This window comes from Palaemon carinicauda, chromosome 22, assembly GCF_036898095.1.
Source record: "Palaemon carinicauda isolate YSFRI2023 chromosome 22, ASM3689809v2, whole genome shotgun sequence".
Lineage (NCBI taxonomy): Eukaryota > Metazoa > Arthropoda > Malacostraca > Decapoda > Palaemonidae > Palaemon > Palaemon carinicauda.
The window spans coordinates 28462612-28483684 of NC_090746.1; the positions used below are offsets into that span (position 1 = coordinate 28462612).

General features: G+C 36.0%; 1 protein-coding gene across 1 annotated transcript; it reads right to left on the bottom strand.

The window, feature by feature from the left end:
• Positions 1 to 200: 200 nt before the first annotated feature.
• RpS27 (ribosomal protein S27) lies at positions 201 to 20352 on the bottom strand. Its single transcript, XM_068346084.1, has 4 exons — positions 20197 to 20352; positions 13515 to 13623; positions 9170 to 9280; positions 201 to 307 (listed from the first exon to the last, which is right to left on the bottom strand). The coding sequence occupies exons 1-4, from the start codon at positions 20200 to 20202 to the stop codon at positions 279 to 281; spliced, it is 255 nt and encodes an 84-aa protein (XP_068202185.1). The 5' UTR covers positions 20203 to 20352; the 3' UTR covers positions 201 to 278.
• Between the last annotated feature and the right edge of the window lie 721 nt (positions 20353 to 21073).

The window sequence follows — 21073 nt, forward strand, 5'->3', positions numbered from 1 at the left end:
CCGTAAATGAAGATATAATATTTTCAACTTATACTGGCACTAATTCATTTTAGTTGAGCAAACAACGGCACTTATCAACTTTACACATATATTCATGACACTTTCAACTTTACATATTTCATATCATTAGTTTCCATCATTAGACTTTCCAACTTTGATTTGCTTCCACATTAACCATTAGGAATATATTAAAAAACCAATTTAGCCTCACAATATAATAAGTTTCAGTTCATGGTAATAACAGACACAAGGATTTCAAGGGAGGCTCTTCCACACAATCAGTTTTGCTTCCTTCTGAATGAACATCCTGAAAAGAAAGAAATCCACATTAAATTTCTCCAACACTTATATGACCACAAAAACAAAATAAAAAGAATCCTTTTACTACCTAACCTTTTTGATCATTCCTTACACGTCAGGCTCACTGTTGGGATTTAAATTTTAGTTGCATTTTGGTGGAATTGGAAACTTTATGTATAAGCAATCCAAAAAAGGTCTCCATTATTCCCCCCCCCCCCCCCCCCCGTCATTTGGCTGTCATCTTGGATTTAATAAAATAGCTGCACTGACATATGTTTTTGTCAATATTTAAGGGGACCACCTGGTTTGCCAATATATGGGGGTATACGACAAAAAACAAAATCATGGAAAAATTTACCGAGCTTCATATGGCAAGGGAGAATGTGTACATGAAATATTGTCAAAATTCCACTTACTTTTATAGTTACAGGGTAATCAGTAAAATCAACTCAATAGGCCACAAAAATAATTGATCCATACAAAAATGTGCAGCATTTCATGTTATCGTAAATTTGATAATTATTACATTTTCAACATAAAATAAATTGTGAGCAATGGCATCTATATAGATTCTGAGTCCCAAGACAGGAAGTTATAATTACACCCTTCAGTGCTAGCACAAACCTCAGAGAAAGTACACTTTTGAGTTTGCCCTCTGACATTCGCTCGCTTTTACATCGTTTTCCTAGTTTTGGAAAGAATTTCATCATGCCAGAGGATAAGACAATTTCAACATCTCGCTAACTTAAGGAAGAAGAAAAGTTGCTCTGATAAGAGTTCAGAAGTGGGTAATATCGGCGATACTAACGGAGTTAGTGAAGAAGTGTGTTGTGGATGAGGGAGCGACCATCTCACCTGACCACGAGCCTAAAGAAGCGAGATATTGAGTAAAAGGATCTCCATTTATGACAAAATTATGATAAATAACATTGTTTTGGTTTATTGATATCCAAAAAGGAACATAAGATTCATACTAATCATGATTTATTAATATTGTCTAATCATTAAAATTTAGTATATAATAAAATGAGCCCTTTTCCCATTTTTGTTTCATATTTTTTCTTACTCTTTATCCCTGATTTATAAGGTTAATTTTTTACTATAATGAAAAAATTCATATCTAGCAAAAATATTCCTTTCAGAAAAAAAAAACTATTTCATTGGAGGTCTACACAAAGTAGAGTAGTAATCCCAGGTCTTAATATCAAGTATCAGAGGAGGAAATAGAATTCGAAAAAGACCCTTTTTCAAGATGAATCGCCCCGGCGTCACAAAACCGAAGGTCTGAGGCAAAAATCCTATGCAGTTTGAACATGTCCTAAGACATCTTATTAAGCGGTATGAATGCCAGTCCTTTCCTGAAAAAACGTCTTTAGACGGCTGGCTGGCTGGCCCCCTTTCCCTTAAAAAAAAAAAAAAAAAAAAAAAAAGATTTATTTTGATCATTGAACTAACATCTTTTAAGGATCCGGGATAAAGTGCCCACAGTTGTAGATGTATTGAGACATTTATCACAGCAGTTGTAAACCTTACAAATTTTATTGGAAGTGTTGAGACATGTGTAACTGCATTTCTTGAATATTTATTAAATTCTATGTCTTACAAATTTTATTGGAAGTGTTGAGACATGTGTAACTGCATTTCTTGAATATTTATTAAATTCTATAAGACAAATTCCATTTAGCCGTGGTAAGCAAGAGAAGCATGAGCCACAAGGGCTGTTTACCTAGTGGTTTGATGATTGAAGTAAGCCAATGTTGAAGTTTACCACACACTACAAGAAGATGGTGGTTGTATTAGTTTTTTGTAAGCTAGAACATTTTAATTTCCTATATTTGCTTTTAGGCCATCATGCAAGTAGACAATTGATCCCGAGATGAATGACCAGCCAACAAAAAACAAAATTGAATGGCATACAGTAGAGTATTATTATTATTATTACTATCCAAGCTACGACCCTAATTGGAAAAGCAAAATGCTATAAGCCCAGGGGCTCCAATAGGGAAAAATAGCCCAGTGAGGAAAGGAAATAAGGAAATAAATAACTGAAGAGAACAAATTAACAGTAAATCATTCTAAAAAAAGTAACAACGTCATAACAGATATGTCATATATAAACTATTAACAACTTCAAAAACAAATATGTCATATATAAACTATAAAAAGACTCATGTCCGCCTGGTCAACAAAAAAGCATTTGCTCCAACTTTGAACTTTTGAAGTTCTACTGATTCAACAACCCGATTAGGAAGATTATTCCACAACTTGGTAACAGCTGGAATAAAACTTCTAGAGTACTGCGTGGTATTGAGTCTTATGATGGAAAAGGCCTGGCTATTAGAATTAACTGCCAGCCTAGTATTACGAACAGGATAGAATTGTCCAGGGAGATCTGAATGTAAAGGATGGTCAGAGTTATGAAAAATCTTATGCAACATGCATAATGAACTAATTGAACGACGGTGCCAGAGATTAATATCTAGATCAGGAATAAGAAATTTAATAGACCGTAAGTTTCTGTCCAACAAATTAAGATGAGAATCAGCAGCTGAAGACCAGACAGGAGAACAATACTCAAAACAAGGTAGAATAAAAGAATTAAAACACTTCTTAAGAATAGATTGATCACCGAATATCTTAAAAGACTTTCTCAATAAGCCAATTTTTTGTGCAATTGAAGAAGACACAGACCTTATATGTTTCTCAAAAGTAAATTTGCTGTCGAGAATCACACCTAAAATTTTGAAAGAGTCATACAAATTTAAAGAAACATTATCAATACTGAGATCCGGATGTTGAGGAGCCACCGTCCTTGACCTACTTACAATCATACTTTGAGTTTTGTTAGGATTCAACTTCATACCCCATAACTTGCACCATACACTAATTTTAGCTAGATCTCTATTAAGGGATTCACCAACCCCAGGTCTATATTCAGGGGATGGAATTGATGCAAAGAGAGTAGCATCATCTGCATATGCAACAAGCTTATTTTCTAGGCCAAACCACATGTACTTTCATATATGATTCAAGGTGCAGTTGATACCTCTCAGCAACTATAACTGGGCTGGACATTCACTTCAAAATAAATAAATTTCATTGAAGCTGATGTTAGGCTTTAGATGCCTTGCCCAACTTTATTAACTTTGCACCATGCCCTCAATATTCAAAATATGGAATGCACATTATAATTCCTTGGTAGATTGGACTGTGTGACAATTGTTCTGATATTTTGCTACTTGCAGCATGTGTGATCTTCCACCTCAACTAATTTATGAAAAAATTTAATTTGTCCCTGATTAATTTTTTATTTAAAAATTTTAACTGTACAAACGACAGGATTATATTACATAGCCAAAACTTTTGCCAACCAATAACATCGATGTTCAAAATAAATTTGGAAAGCAGGAATGTGACATCAAATGATGGTGCTAAATTAAGTGCATGAAATTATTTAAGTCATCATGTTGAAAAAGGAATGAAGAAAGCTCAGATATCAAGAACAAGGCGATTTTTTTTTTCTTTTGGCCTATTATACTCTTGTCAAATTTATGAAGAAGGTCAAGAGACTAAAACACAAGTTGCCATACTTACGACTTAAGTGTTTCGAAAATAGACAAAAGGATGCCATTTGATGGGTATAATGAATACAATTACTTTAAATGTTAAACTACAATCATATAAAAACAACTTTTAATTGTAAGTGATGTAACATTATTCAGTCGTACTATAAAGAAACGTGGCACAGGTGTTGCCACTTTACCGATAAACATTCATCATTAATGAACTTTAGTTAAAAAGTATTCTCAGCCGATAAGTAATCTGTGACGATTAGTAGCCTGAGCTTCACACCCAGATGTAGGAGAGAAAGAAAGAGGGAATTACAAATGCTAAAACAGAGATGCTCCAAAGATGAGAGTCAATCAAAAGAATTATAAACTTTTTGTCAGCCAGAATGGAAGGTCATCCATCCCCATCCAGAGCAACAGTACTTACAGGTCAAACACATGAGATTGTTTATAATGTTTTGAAATATTTTGCATTAGAAAAACAGCAACGTGGTCCGTTTACAGAGGTTTCTAAAGCAATTATTTTGCAAGGCAGAACCAACCAATTTAAGCAAAACTACAGTTGAGAGAATCTGCAGCGAAGCAAGATGCACGAAGAGCTGTTCGGGAAGACAATTTTTATATCAAGAAAAATCAAAGAACCAATACTGTCTCAGATTTGGACAACTTTGACTAAGGCGTGCTATGATGAACAATACTTACATTACTAAGAACTTAAGCAGGTACCAACCATTGATAGTGTTGCTTAAAATGAAAGAAAATACTGACAATCAGGTAGGCCAGAATTTTTAAGTATAATTAAGAGATAGGATTCAAGTATGCAAGTTAATGGACGACAGTTTTTAATGGAAAGATTCGATGTACAGTGCTAAAGTTCAAGATTTTAGGAAAAAATTTTCAAGGCCAGAGAATATGGTCATTCTATTATATATCTGGACGAAACTTAATAGTGCCAATAGGAAAAGGAGGAGGGAGGCTCATGGTATTACATGTCAAATCTAACTTTCAGTTGAAGTGGCTATCCTGGAGGGTATTTAGCCTTGCATGGTGTATCGGCTCCTCCATGGTGACCAGGTTTTCCGACTTTTTACTATAGTCTACGGGTATCATCAATCACTTTATTTATAATTTTGTACATGTTGTTTTTGTTTTTATTTATAATTTTGTACATATTGTTTTTGTTATAATTCTTGTTAATCTAGTTTTTAAGTATGATGTCTTTTTTATTTCTATTCTTAAGCTGTCTGGAGACGAGTGAAATCTGGGACCAGTACGTCCTAGATTTCGTCAATGTCGTCTTCTGTATTGCAATATTCGTGGTCTTCATGCAAATGTCCAAGACCTTACAGTTGCGTCCAGACAGTATAATATTCTTTTGTGCTCACAAACTTTGGTTTCTAATATGAGGCTCTCATCTGAGCTCCTTATAACTGGTTTTGAGAAGCCAATAATGTTGAAACTTAATGCCATTCCTGGGGCCAGGGGAATGGCGGTGTATATTAGGACCAAGTACCCTGCTTCTCTAAAGTCCTGCTATCAATGTGGATGTCATGAGATTCAGGTAATACAAGTTTGTGGCAGACATAACTTTTATTGGTGTTCGATCTACCGGAATCCAGACATGGATGATTCTATCTTCGATTGTCTTCTTACCATTATGGCTAAGATACAAGATGATGATAGAAAGGCTTCTTTTGTCTAAGTTGGTGATTTTAATGCTCACCATAGGGAGTGGTCAAGCTCTATCACTCCTACTGATTGCCATGGCTTAAGAGCTTTAGACTTTGCCTCTAAATCAGGCTGAGCAAATTATAAATGAAGCTACTCACAGATCTGGTAATTGCTTGGACCTCGTATACACTGACTCCCCTGGCGTTATAACTAGTAAGGTTGGTTCTCCAGTCGGGACACCTGATCATGCCTTGATTTCATTAGTAGTGAAGACTGAGCAGCCTGTCCCTGATATATCATACTCTTATAAAATTTATATGAAATCCCAAGCAGACTGGAATGGGATTTTGCATGATCTTTTGTGCTTGAATTGGTCACAAATTATATAGTAGTGTAGATCCTGCTGTCCCTTTGAATGAGAATCTGGTCAACATAATTGATAGGCGTATCCCTTCTCGTGTGCTAAGGTACCGAGAGAAGGACAAACCGTGGTTCAATGATGATTGTAGACGTGCTTATTTGGAAAAGCAGGACGCCTATCATCTTTGGAAGAGTAACAGATCAGATTTGACCTGGAACAACTATTCTCAGCTTCGAGCTTTTGCTCAGAGTGTTTATGCCTCAACTGAAAAGGAGTACAATTTAACCATAAAAGAAACCCTTTCTGGTACAACTCAGGAACCTGAATGGTGGTCTACCCTTAAATCTGCACTCTTTGGTGTAGATGCAAGTTCCTCCTTTACTTAAACCAGATGGCTCAGTCACTCACTGTCCAAAGGAAAAGGCAACCCTTTTGGACGACGTTTTTGACAGTAAACAGAGTAATGAAAAACTTGAACTTCCTCATCCCTGTTTTCCTGAGGCTAAACTAACTAGTTTATCTTTTCGATCTCATGAGATTAAAGCTCTGTTGATGGACCTTGAGGCTTATGGAGATGTAGACCCAAATGGTATTTTTCCTTTGTTTTTTATAAAGACAGCAGATTTCTTAGCTCCAAAGTTATCTGTTATTTTGTGCAAGTCAGCAAGAGGAGGAGCCTTTAGCACTTGTTGGAGAATTGGTAATGCTACTCCTCTATGTAAATGTGTTTGTGGTAGCTCAAGTCCCACAGATTACTGCCCAATTTCCATAACTCCCATATTATCTAAAGTTTTTGAACGTCTTCTGGCAAAATGTCTTAATAGGTTTGCTGAAGGTAATCATCTACTCCCTAGTTTGCAATTTGGTTTTTGTAAAGGCCTTGGAGCATGTGATGCCTTTCTTACCATCTCCAATGCTGTACAGAAATCACTTGATTGTGGTCAAGAAGTTCGATTGGCCTTGATTTTAGTGCTACCTTTGACCGTGTTAATCATGAGGCCCTTGTTTTCAAACTCAAACAGTTGGGAGTGGGTGGGTCGTTTCTTAGCATTATTATTGATTTTTTAAGTAATAGATCTCAAAGAGTTGTTGTTGATGGGCACCATAGTGAGTATAGGAATGTGATATCCGGTGTTCCACAGGGTAGTGTTCTTGGTCCATTACTTTTCATACTATATACACACGACATGTGGTTTGGCCTAGAAAACAAGCTTGTTGCATATGCAGATGATGCTACTCTCTTTGCATCAATTCCATCCCCTAAATGTAGATCTGGGGTTGGTGAATCCCTTAACTGAGATTTAGCTAAAATTAGTGCATGGTGCAAATTATGGGGTATGAAGTTCAATCCTAACAAAACTAAAAATATGATAGTGAGTAGGTCAAGGACGGTGGCTCCTCAACATCCGAACCTCAGTATTGATAAAGTTTCTTTAAATTTGTATGACTTAAAATTTTAGGCGTGATTCTTGACAGCAAATTTACTTTTGAGAAACACATTAGGTCTATGTCTTCTTCAATTGCACAAAAAATTGGCTTACTGAGAAAGTCTTATAAGATTTTCGGTGATCAATCTATTCTGAAGAAGTGTTTTAATTCTTTCACTCTACCTTGTTTTGAGTATTGTTCTCCTGTCTGGTGTTCAGCTGCTGATTCTCATCTTAATTTGTTGGGACAGAAACTTACGGTCTATCAAATTTCTTATTCCTGATCTAGATATTAATCTTTGGCCCCTTCGTTCAATTAGTTCATTATGCATGTTGCATAAGATTTTTCATAACTCTGACCATCCTTTACATTCAGATCTCCCTGGACGATTCTATGCTGTTCGTAATACTAGGCAGGCAGTTAATTATATTAGCCAGGCCTTCTCCATCATGAGGCTCAATACTACACAGTATTCTAGAAGTTTTCTTCCAGCTGTTACCAAGTTGTGGAATGATCTTCCTAATCGGGTAGTTGAATCGGTAGAACTTCAAAAGTTCAAAGTTGGAGCAAATGTTATATTGACCAGGCTGACAAGAGTCTTTTTATTGTTTATATATGATATATCTGTTTTTGATGTTGTTATTAGTTTATATAGGACTTGTCTGTTTTGACGCTGTTACTGTTTTTAGAATAACATATTGTTAATTTATTCTCATCATTTATTCATTTCCTTATTTCCTTTCCTCACCGGGCTATTTTTCCCTGTTGGAGCCCTTGGGCTTATAGCATCTTGCTTTTCCAACTAGGGTTGTAGCTTGGCTAATAATAATAAATTATAAAGAAGGATTTGTTCACAATACCTAACTCATTCAGTGCAAAAATAATGGAGACTTAGGAGTCAAATGAACAATGGTTTCGTAATTGATTGCCGAGAGTTTTCTGGCATCCTGCCATCTAGGGTCATTGACGCCAATATCATTTGTTGTAATAAAGAATAGGAAATTCAATTTGAAACAGTAAAAGTGAAAATTTCCTTTTAAAAGTTTAATAGCTTCCAGAAGACCTGCTTCTAAAATAAATCTAATACTACCACTAACGTGGTACGACACGTGCAAGAATCTTTGGCAAGGATGAACCTAACATCCTCACCTAGAACCTCAAACATATCTTTCTTAAGGTGCTAAAATTGGGCATTCGGTCAAAAATTGAAGGGATATGTAAAAGGAAAAAATAAACATTCCAAATAGGTAGATTTATGGGTAATTTAAAAAGAACTATTTGGTGACAAATGAAAATTGGGCGAATGCTGTAAAACACGCTGAAAAGTTACAGGACGATGCAAAGCAAGATGCGGTTATCAATAAACATATTGATTCTTCAGTAATTAGTCTTGAGTCCTTTGATGCGGAAGCTTTTTAAAAATTGTTACATTGTTACCTATGTTAATAAAGAAGTTTCTAGTGAATGTATGAAATTGTTTACACGAAACAAATAAGGGAAAAGAAATGAAGGATATAATAAAATCCAAAAATAAGAAAACAATCAGTTATTGTATCATGAAAGACAATATGACAATTGTCCTTGGGTACATCTCAACCTTCTTTGTAAATTTGAGAGTAAAGTTTATGCTTCATACAACTGACTGCTGATAATGCCTAGCACAGAATCCTTGTCTGTGTTATACAAAAGTTAAATACACCAGAAAACCTAAACTGCAGCATGACAACAAACTTAAAATGAGGACAAAAAATCCATTACGGAACTTGCAAACAAAAAGGATGATGGTTGACCTCTACTAAAGTATAAAGGCAAAATAAATTTTACAAAAGATTCCACTTACCGTCTGTCAACTTTGCCTTGCCACCAGTAGGTTGGCACAACACAGTCGCACATCCAACACACGCAACTACTGTCTGGGCATGAGAAAAAACTGTGGAAATCTTGAAACAACCTGCAAAAACACAATAGACATTAATATTTATTTTTTAGATAAACGTACTTGACACCTACCACTCTAGAAGAAATACTCAAATTTTACAGAATGTTTCTCTCACTATCAGCTTAATCGTCTATGCAGTTAATAGTAATTATTTAAATATAAGTAAATTAACATTCTTGAAAAAGCAGCAAAATTTCCTGGAAAGCACTCCACAAAAAAACTAGAAATTTAATAATTTCTCTAAATTTTTGGCAGTAAACATTTTTCAAACAAATACCATCTCGCAATAAATGGGGAATTATGTTAAGACTGCTTACAGAGGAGGATTTTCATTATGGTCTAACAGTTTACTGTATTTCTGGTAATAAACAGCCAAAAACCAGGTAGGAAGTTAGGAAGACAATGTAATAACTTCCTATAAATCATCATCATCACCAACTCCTCCTACGACCATTGACGCAAAGAGCCTTTGTTAAGACTTTGCCGGTCGTTTCTTCATATGATGATCACCTCCTACTTCACGCTTCATATCCTCAGCTATGTAAGCCTGGGTCTTCCAACTCTTCTAGTGCCTTGTGGACCTGAGTGGGGAGTGCAAAGAGCATGCCCAAAGCATCTTCATCCAACCATCACCTTGATCTCATCCAAAATGGCACTAAAGTAATCTCTTTTCGTTTCTTTTCTAATCCTGTCCTGCCATTTGCTTTGTTCATACCACTACTTGATGTCCCTACAGTAATACCAATCTCACTAAAATGGTATATAGCCTGATTTTTATATGTAATTTCAGGCAATTTGATTTCCAAATTTTACTTAACCTAGCCATTGTCCAACTTGCTTTCTTCAATTTTATATTAAAATCAAATTCTAAAGATCCTGCATTAGAGATCATAGTTCCAAATTATTCAAATGATTCCATATCATTAATCCGTTTTCCTAATATTTCATCTTCCATAGCATATTCTGTTCTCATCATCTGTCTTTCTTCTATTTATCTTGAGCCCAACATCATGTGATATTCCAAGCATTCCTATAAACACATAATTTTAAACAAATTTAATTACGCAAGTAATTTGCATTTATCATAGATATACAACCATATCTTGAGAGGAAAATAATAATTAAGTTTGGGTTAGAAACAGTCAATTAAGTTTATTAAAAAAAAATGCATTGAAGTACACTAGATGATGGGTCGACGAGACAAACCCAGCATACCTGACATATTCCATACATTTCACCCTCAGGACTGAAGAGCTGGTTGTGGAACTTTGAGGAAAGCCTGAAGACTTTTCATCCATGAAAACTCATAATTATTTAAAAATCTTAATTGTTATTATTAAAATTCTGACAAAAACTAATCCCCTTTAAGAGACAAGACTATACTATAGATTATCTACACTCTCCTCCACTTTCGTGAGATACTACCGCTAGACAGTTATTGGGTCCTTTGATTGGCCAGACAGATTACACTGGATCCATCTCAGTTTACAGCTCATTTGATCTTTGCAGACACACAACCACAACAGTCTGGCTAATTCTTTACACATTCTTCTCTTTCCTAATAGACTTGACAACAGTGAAATTACCAAATTATTCTTCTCTAATCTCTAAGATTAACTACTGCACTGTAATTGTTCAGTGGCTACTTTCCTCTTGGTAAGGGTAGAAGACTCTTTAGTTATGGTAAGCAGCTATTCTAGGACACTCCAAAATCAAACCATTGTTCTGTAGTCTTGGGTAGTGCCATAACCTCTGTATCATGGTCTTCCACTGTACTGGGTTAGAGATCTCTTGCCTGAGGATACACTTGGCCATACTAGTTATCTTATTTCTCTTCCTCTTGTTATTTTGAAGTTTTAAAATTTTATATACATAAGATTTATTCTAATGTTATCAAACTTCTCGTAGTTTATTTACTTTTTTCACTGGGGTATTTTCCCCGTTGGAGGCCTTGGGCTTATGGCATCCTACTTTTCCAACTAGGATTGTAGCTTAGCAAGTAATAATAAATAATAATATCGAAAGGAAGGAGAGATGACTTGTAACTATCTAATTAACTACACAAGAAAATTGATGCTGTTATGGCTAGGCCAGTACTAGTTTTTGAAAAAAAAACCTTGTACAGTACTAGGGACATGAGAACCATTTACCTTTATGAAAGTGAGAGAACGCCAATGCTAAACGTACAGCTGAACCTGCATGTCTGTTGTCCATTCAAGGATTAAGTGGATTTATCTTGACTGTTGGCATGAAGGAAGAAAGTTCCAGTCACTCAACCTTTCTTTCATAATAAGACAATCACCAAATGAATCAAGTCATCTCTCCCTCCTGATGGATGAGAGCAGCTAATGTCAAGGGCACTCATGTTACAGGACAAAACGGTTGTGGAGAAAGGCATAACCACTCCCCTACTAAGTCAGTGCTGGGTCCCACACAGGACAGTTAATACTGCATCAGTTCAAAGGAGAGACTTTATACTAGACACTCAATCTGCAAGACCAATCATAAAGGGAGCACATCTTTCTAAGGGCCAATTGCACCTGGCCTACAGATACAACTGACCAAACCATAAGAGTGAGATCTTGTCACTTCTTCCAAAAAGAGAAGCATGTACAATGGAATTCCTGCACAGGTTTAAAAGACGTTTGTAAACACTCGTAGAGCTGTAACTAATCCTACGTGCTGTATTTTGAACTGGTACCATTCCTTCAGACAAAGCAGAGGCACTCTCATTTAAGGATGTCTAGTTTGTTAACTGTCACCATTTGGCAATCATAAAGGGGAAAGTAGCTTGTAAATTACCTCTTACAGAGTAAGTGCACTATCTGCATTCCAAATGTAACATGAGGGAGTGGGGAATCTTTAATGTTCATGTTACTGAAAATAAGGCTGCATGGTTAAAGGGCTTTGCCAAATACGTACTACTTCGTAAATCTAAAGGCCCAAACATTAAGAAGTTCAGAATAGTCCTATCTCTCAAAAGGAAGGGAGACAGAGGGTCCAGAAATTCTTAGGAGTTTAGTTAACTGGCATACAATACCAAGTAAATATGCAATGCAATAGGAGTACAGTGCAATTAACTGGCTTAAAACAGCACCAGTCTTTTCAAGGAAAAACAACCAATCAATTACTCCTTAATAACTCTTCGGCAGATGGACAAGAGAAGTTGAAAAAATTAAAATAATTCCCAGTACCTCCTGGCCAAAGCAAGGGGTTCTAGTTTTAATCTCCTCAATACAACTTTAGCAAATGGAGAAGAGAAGTTAAAAAAAATTAAAAATAATTCCAAATACATCCCGGCCAAATCAAGGGGTTCTAAAACAATCCAAAGAAAGAATAACTAGGAATACCAACTAAAAAGGAAGCCCCAAATTCTTCAGGTACAGTTTTTGAACTGTCCGTATTACCATTGGACTCGAATAGCATGACATATGCAGTTATCTTACATGGTGAGAGCTCTGCACCTACGCCTAAGAAAACTATCCTCGTGCTGATTAAATGTCTCCTCTCAACAGTTCCGTTGGACAATAAAACCAAGGATTAAGCAGACGACCAATTGAATTGCCTAGAGAATTAGAAGTAAGGTAATGAAAAGACTTCCAAAACACCATAAAAATACTTGGAACTTTTTTCCTTTACTCCCAAAATCTATTATTTATAAAGGAGACCAGTACAGACATCCAAAAGAAGCTTTATTGTAGCCAAAATATTTTTGCCAGACATGAACCTTTTAAGAATGGCCTTTCCCTATACTGTACATCAAAGCAAGCGATACTCTTTGGACAACAATAGATCACACTCATAACAAAAGTATAACTCAAATCATTCACAAGAAAGCTCTAATAACAACAGCAAGACTGGCAGAGAGAAGGAAAAGCTCACTAGTTACAAAAACATGACATAATAGTCCCTGGAGTGTGTCAGAAGAGTGGTTGTCCCACCAAACCACAAGTTATTGACTCATAAAATCTTTCAACATTATACTATAGAATTTTGGCAAAACTATACGTGCTGTGGTCAGGGACATTTAGTGCACAGGCATTTGCACCACATTATAAAATAGGATGAACAGCTAATTCGAACAAAGTGGGATCGGAGGTAGAAAAGGCTGCAAGTGAAGCCACACAGTGACAGAAGGCACCACAGTATCCACATCAGGGACAACCTTCTTTTTAAATTAAACATACTGGCTTAATTTTTTGCCTTGGTAATAAAGGAAATAAAACAAATACTGTACAATGCTTACCTGGGCACTTAACATCCATGAAGAATGAATTTGGGTGCTGTACAAGTCTCTTGAGCTTGCACTTTCTCTTCTCCTCAGCAGGAGTAGGGTGCAATAAATCCTTTGCTAACTGGAATAGATAACAAAAAACAGAATAATTATTTGTGACCCAACAACTATTTATAATTCCTTACATAACTCTTGATTACACATTTTTATATGTTCATTACTTTTGCTCTTATCCAAACCCTATACAGCTGTACATGGGGTAGCTCTAGACAAAATAAATTTTACAAAACAAAAGTAAAGTTTTAAATGTAACCCACCAATGTTCTTAAATTAAAAAAGTACAATATACATTTAATCAATGAGTCATTTAGTAGAACTGTAGATCCAGCCCCTTAACTTTCCCCGCAACCTTGTATAATAGAAAAATTGTTCAGCGTGTTTTGACACCTTAAAAATGTCCTTAACTATTTCCTTTTTTTAACAAGACAAAATTTTTCAAACCATAAGTAGTTAAACCAGACAGATATCTTTTCCATAACGCTGTTCTTCCGCTCCTGTAGTTCTTATACAGTAGTACAAACTACATAATTCACTGTGAATATCGATCCTATCACCAGGTCTAAATTGGGCCCCACTTGATCTGACCGTTGCCCAAGAGCAATTTTTTATATCATATCAGAAGTCAATCAATCAAAATCCAAACCTATTGTGTTATTGGGTCCTTTGCCCATGCATACACTGAATAGTCTGGCCTATTCTCAACACAAACTACTCTGTCCTCTTACACCTGACAACAGAGATGAGATTACCAAATAATAATTCTTTGCTAAAGGGGTTATGGTTAGGGCAGAAGAGACTTCTAGGATCACACTCCAAAACTCAAACCATTGTTCTCTAGTCTTGGGTAGTACCATAGCCTTTGTACCATGGTCTTCCACTGTCTTGACTCTTGGGTTAGAGTTCTCTTGCTTGTTGGTACACTCGAGCACACTATTCTAACTTATTTTTTACATGTTAGAATATCATCTTTTATTTGCTTTCATATACATGTTGTTCTTTTCTTTTTAACTCTTAAGTGTTATTCCCCTCATTCATTTCATAGTTCTTCAAAGTTATATTATTATTACTAGCTAACCTACAACCGTCATTGGAAAAGCAACCGTCGTTGGAAAAGCAAGATGCTATAAGCCCAAGGGCTCTAACATGTTAAAATAGCCGTGATTAAAGGAAATACAGTAAGGAAATAAAGTTTCATGTTCCAAGGCTTTAGTTAGGCTCAAAGTTACTGATGCAAAAGTTAAAACTGGTAGGACCTTCTGATTAGTTACTTTTATATTTAGAGAACGTGGCATTTTAATTTTCATAATGCTATTTTGTTTACCAAATGCTCTCCATCCATGCTTATCCTTCTTTTAATTTTGGTCTCTTGTCCGGGGGAAACACTTACTGTCTTAAAAGTATGTACAGTATATTCATTAACCTCTAGAGGTTTGTAAATAACCCTTATTTGGTGTCTCTCTGCACTTTCACTGAACATTATCTTAGTTTAACTCATATTCATTTACAGTTCTATATATCTGCTTCCTCAATTCAAATTTTTTTATCATTCCTATGATTCACTAAACACAACTGTAATCTGAAAATGTGAAGTTGCTAACGTATTCCCCATTAATATCGATTCCTACATTTTCCCAGTTTAAATTCTTAATAACTACTACAAGGCATGACGTGAATAATGTAGATGGGCTCTCCCTGTCCGACTCCTTTTTCTCAATTGATTTCTTCTTACCATATGTATTTTTAGGATTGCTGTACTTCCTCCATCCATTAATATCGATTCCTACATTTTCCCAGTTTAAATTCTTAATAACTACCACAAGGCATGACGTGAATAATGTAGATGGGCTCTCCCTGTCCGACTCCTTTTTCTCAATTGATTTCTTCTTACCATATGTATTTTTAGGATTGCTGTACTTCCTGATTCGTCTATTCCTTGTCTTTAAAGGACTCATTACTGCAGAGGTTCTGACTTTTCTTCTCTTAGCGCCTCCCAGCCTGACGATGGAGTCAGGAGTTTGGTCAGTACTGCTAGGGTTCCACAGCCCACCCTCCCTTGTTATTCACCACAAATGAAACTTCATATGCCATATCCCCTACTGCTGCTACCTTAGCGGTCACCAAGGCAACTGGAAGCAGCTGCAAGGACTTTCAGAACTGTGCGTGAGTAGACAATTTGGACAAATTGCTTTAACTTTTTAAGATACTGTATAACTCGGGTTGGGTGGCCTATTGGCAACATTCTTGCCGGGCAAGTGCCAGACTGGGGTTCGAGTCCCACTCAAACTCGTTAGTTCCTTAGGTCGCTGCGATCTCATCATCGTTGGATGGGTTTGGGAGAGCCTATAGATCTATCTGCCGAGTCATCAGCAGCCATTGCCTGGCCCTCATTGGTCCTAGCTACGATCAGATGGGGCTTGGGTGCTGATCATATGTATATATGGTCAGTCTCTAGGGCACTGTCCTGCTTGATAGGTAAATGCCACTGGCCCTTGCCACTGCCATTAATGAGGGGTCTTTAAAGCCTTAAAACTAAGGAATGTATTTAGACAATGGTCTAAATTCTATCATTATGCAATAAAAAATCTACAGGTATTTTGTAAACCTTGACCCTAACAGACAACCAAAAAGTGGCACCAAGCAACAGCTGAAACATCAGTGTGGGCAGTTCATCTTACATTTACAAGAGCTGCTTACTTTAAAGACAAGCAATTGCAATTGTCGGGAACAGTTTAAACAGTGAACGCCTTTCCTTCTAAAACCAGTAATCCTACAAGACAAATAACACAAAAATATAATTGGATTTTGTCTTTATGAACATTGGAACATTCTACCTTAGTAATCCAGTAACAATGACTGAAATACAAGGTATATCAAGTGGGTCTTTTTGCCATTGAAAGACCTCACTACGAGGTGGTGAGTCTTGCACGCTAAAGGCAGGACTCAAACTAACTCCATTCAACGTAAGTTAGATGACTGTTCCTACTAAGTAATCACAAACCCTCTCATGATTAGTAGACTCGGAGCCCTTGTATATCAGCGGACAGTTCCTCACGCGTTCCTTAAATATGGACATCAACTAACCTCACCTTTCCCTCCCAACCTACAAGCCATGTCCTTACCTACTTACTTAATGTCCCCTGCAACCCCCCTTTACTCTAAGTCCCACATAATAATACATACAGATGAACGCTATCACATACACCCCGTAGACTTGACACACCTTAGCAGATCTTCCAAGTATACCATGCAGTTTCTTAATGCTACTAGATCACTAGAATGTAAAAGAAAAATTTACCAATTCATTTATCTTTAAGGGTGTATATAAGTTGGTTGGGATAGGCATAAATCTATCAAAATTTATTTTCTATATGAGAAATACTTTCACTTAGGTCTGATTTACATTATGAATGTAGGGTAATACTTTAATTTTCTGCAAAACTGGCATTTACTATAAGAAATGGCATTTTGTCTATGACTATAACTTATAGATTGATTGACTAAAATGTGAACACCAGAAGACCCCAGGTTTACCTTTGAGAAAATGATTTTGGGTTAAATTTGCATGAGTTGCTTGCATTTGCTTATGGCAATTATCTTTATGCATGACAATCATTAGCTGGCTTTTTTAACCCACTAAGAGCTTTCTAATATATAAGTTCCTGGATACTGTTTTACAAGAGCCATTTTTTGTAGCCGGTATGAGTTCCACCACAGCCACAGAGGGGAGAAAACATTTTCCAAGGGGGAATCATGTTGCTCATATGAAAAGTAATGTCTCGAAAAAAAAAAAAAATTATCCACACGATTGGTGCACAGCTCCTCGATGTACTGCTAGCCAGAACAGAGGAGCAACGAGATTATTTTTATTTGCGAGGGAAGGGAACCAAGGCGGACATGACAAATTAAAGGAAGCCATGATACTTAAATAGAGACCTACAGGGTTGACATATGCAGCACATCCACGTAATGGTCGCCCAAATTGCGTAGCAGTGAGATAATGTTTATTGGAGAGTAAAGCAATCGACAGCAACATAAAATTCATTTGAGTGGCATGTGAATCATATATGATGATACTTTAATTTCACGCCACTTACATTAACTATATTTCTCCAAATAGTAATCTTGTGTTTAATATGCATTTCTGACTTATCATTGCTGCAAATCACTTGCTAACATGGTTTCCCCACCCAGAACACCAGTTTCTCTCTGCAGTCCCCCTTAATTGTTGCTATATGAGGGACAGGTTGGAAAACTCATGGACACCCCAATATTTATGGTACTAAAACGGATAAAGCACATAAGAAAAATACATGGTTAATGTCTTTGGTTAATAATTAAATACATTTACCAATTGTTTTAAAATTGGCTTACTTCATTAGATTCCTACCCAGCACTTTTGTTGTACTTGATATAGCATGCACATTTTACTACTTCAAACAGAAGTCATAACTTGGGTAAACGTTAGTTAGCCTACATTAGTGTGTTATTAACAAAGGTGCTAATGCCAAAGTCACACCATCAAGTACCTCTACTAGAGCTGGTTACCAGATGGGGTCCATTACTCTACAAACCACTTTGGTAAAATGTAACATGTGAAACTTTACACTTTATAACTGTACTAAGATTATGCAAACCATTGAACATACCCTATTGGAAAAGCACATTCAAATAACATTAAAAGTAAATATTCAAATTTTCACCTTTCTGTTTATAAGAAAGGAGGGGTGTATGTATGATAGCGGCCACCGGTACTTAAAATACGGCAGTGTAAGGGGGGTCGTGATGCCAGAGTACATTTGATATATATTCTAAATATATACTAAATTAAAAAATGGATTGATTACTCAAAAGTCCATAAAATATGCAATTTACAAATAGTGACACATTTGAGTAATCACTTAATTTTAAATTTAATATATTTTGAGTATACGGTATATCAAATGTACGCTGGCATCACGAACTCTGTTTAGTTGACTATGTTGACATGTCACTCCAGGTCTTTTAGTGAGGAAACCGAGCTAATTTCTTTGTATAACCCCTCCCCCTTCTCAACGTATCTTGAAATTTTTTGCTTTCTCAGGATTTAAAGTACCTCCTAATTACTATACAAGAAGAGGAGAGCTGCAGGACTGCATAATTTGGGAGTAAATGGAGAGCGTGGTCTTGTAAACTAAGACCTTACATTTAGTTATAAATGTGTTGAAAATGAATCTAAGATTTCTAACAAATCTATAAAAGATTGGTGCTCATTCTTTCGTTAGGTTATTGTACATTGGGTTTTGAGTAGGAAAGGTGATGCTCACCTTTACCCTCCAACCTAAGTAGCCTAGGTATTTTCAATACGGCTGAGTAAAAGGGGGTAAAGTCCCCCAGCTAGGCAAGGATACAAAGGATACGGCTACTAGGTTAGGTTAAGTGGTTTGTCTGAGTTAGCTGGTGGCCTTGTTTATTGCTAATTCTACAAAAGCCATTACTTGTATGCTTAAACAGATTCTTTAATTCAATCCCGACACAAAAAACGGGGCTTACCCCTGGGGGTTCCCAAGATTTTAAAGGTTAACAAATAGGGTAAAAATGCTGTTCCACCTCAAAAAAAAAAAAAAAGGTCAGCTTTAAATAAAGCAATAAGTAATTCATTAGAAAAAAAAATATCAAAATTATTAGTGGCAGACCTATTGTATAGAATTACTCAAGACAAATATACAAGCCATAGGCTAACCTCAACTCTATTAGGTATAAGTTGTCATCTAACAGGATGATGGCTCAGAAGGGGTATTAATAAAATTGCCATCCAGCTTACAGTACATACTGGAATAACTGTCAAATTATTTAAACTAGAAAATAAAGTTGAACACATTAAAAGGAACAGAAGAATATCTCGCTTAAAAAACAATCTGTCCGTTGTACCTCAGCATGGGTAGGACCTTTGGCCTCTTTCTTGCATTAAGCAACGTACCCTACTATAGATATTACTGGTAGTTTAGACAAAATATATATTAAGCTTTGCCTCACTTGAGAGCAACAAACGATTTCACCAACGACCTTACCAGTCGAAAGCTACCTTAATGCTTATTTAGGCCAAGCGACCGAAAATTAAGAGAAAATGACAATCAAGATGTCTTCAAATCAAAATTTATCTTAAAACTCAAAAAAGGATGGTAATCTCTCCATTGTAACAACATGCAAATCAAAGGGACGGGTGTCTTGATAAAGAGACAAGCTACGACTACGCAGCCACGAGTGTTCCATGGTGGACAAGCATCTCGACTAGAGCTGTGGACCGACATTTTGCGACTGGCTTATTTCCATTCAACGTTATTGGTTAAATAACCTCAAATTAAATAGCATATTGAAAGAACCATATGACGTGATATCAAATTATAATTCACTTTTAAAAATTAGCATGGTTTCAACAACGCCGCTAGGATTAACATGCTAGGTTCGAAGTCGTTATGAGAACCACGTTTTTGCACTGGTACCACAACTATGTCGTATTTCGGATAAAATACACTTTAAATATCATTAAAAACCACACCAACATATGATCTGTCAGTATCCTGGCATGCTTAAAACGATTAGGGTTTCACTTTTCCTAAATAGAGGCATAAATTCACAGAAAAGAAGGAACACTCACAGGCATTGTGATACGGCGCAATGTCGACCAGAAAAGAGCACACTCGAGGCGACGGCGGACGAACCAAAACAGAACAACATCAGCTGAACCACTGACTCTTTCCTCGCTTCTCCTTTAGATCAGAATTTACTCAGATGGTGAAAGAATTTACATGTATTGTGTCACTATTAAGAATATTCTTACGTTAGTAATTGTAAGAGTAGTGTAGTAAGTTATAAATAAATACAATCTTCTGTCAAATATTATCACTGTAAGGAAAAACTACCTAAATTCTTTAGTACAATACGGTTTACGTTCATGCTACAAGATTGATCATGTCTGAGCAATTAATATTTTCATAATTTACTCAATTGTGCTAGAAAATTTTTCAGTTTACCCATTAAATTTCATTTGATAGTACAATAACAATGTTTTGATGTGAAAAAAACAAATCTTGGAAGGTGATAGTTTGCTCTATTAACCATCATTTTTACATTTTAAATCGAACTTTTAAACATGTTCACTGTAGAACATACTTGTGACATAAGACTAAGGGTAGTAGGCGCGGGTTTTCTGAAATTTATATCCGTTAATAAAAATATTAGTTTACATTTCTACCTACATTTTGATAAGAATCGTTATTACATTTCTGTTCTCATCTTGTAAAGATTTTATAACTACGTATATTACACGATAAAACAGGTGATATGTGTAAAGTTGTTTCTCAACATGCATGCTCGGGTAAAATAAAAGCTTTACAAGCTTTTGAGAAAATTACCTATGGGAAATAGCCATTTGTTCTTTTAAACATTTTAGGATAGAAACTGCCGGTGCTACTATTGCGTGCTATCTGCGGCTATTTTCCACTATAGCATGATATCTACCGATCTGTTTATGC

Coding starts and splice junctions, on each gene's coding strand:
- RpS27 (XM_068346084.1), bottom strand. Junction 9,281..13,514: donor CATGGATGTTAAGTGCCCAG/GTAAGCATTGTA, acceptor GTGTTTTTGCAG/GTTGTTTCAAGATTTCCACA. Junction 308..9,169: donor CAAGGCAAAGTTGACAGACG/GTAAGTGGAATC, acceptor CTTTCTTTTCAG/GATGTTCATTCAGAAGGAAG.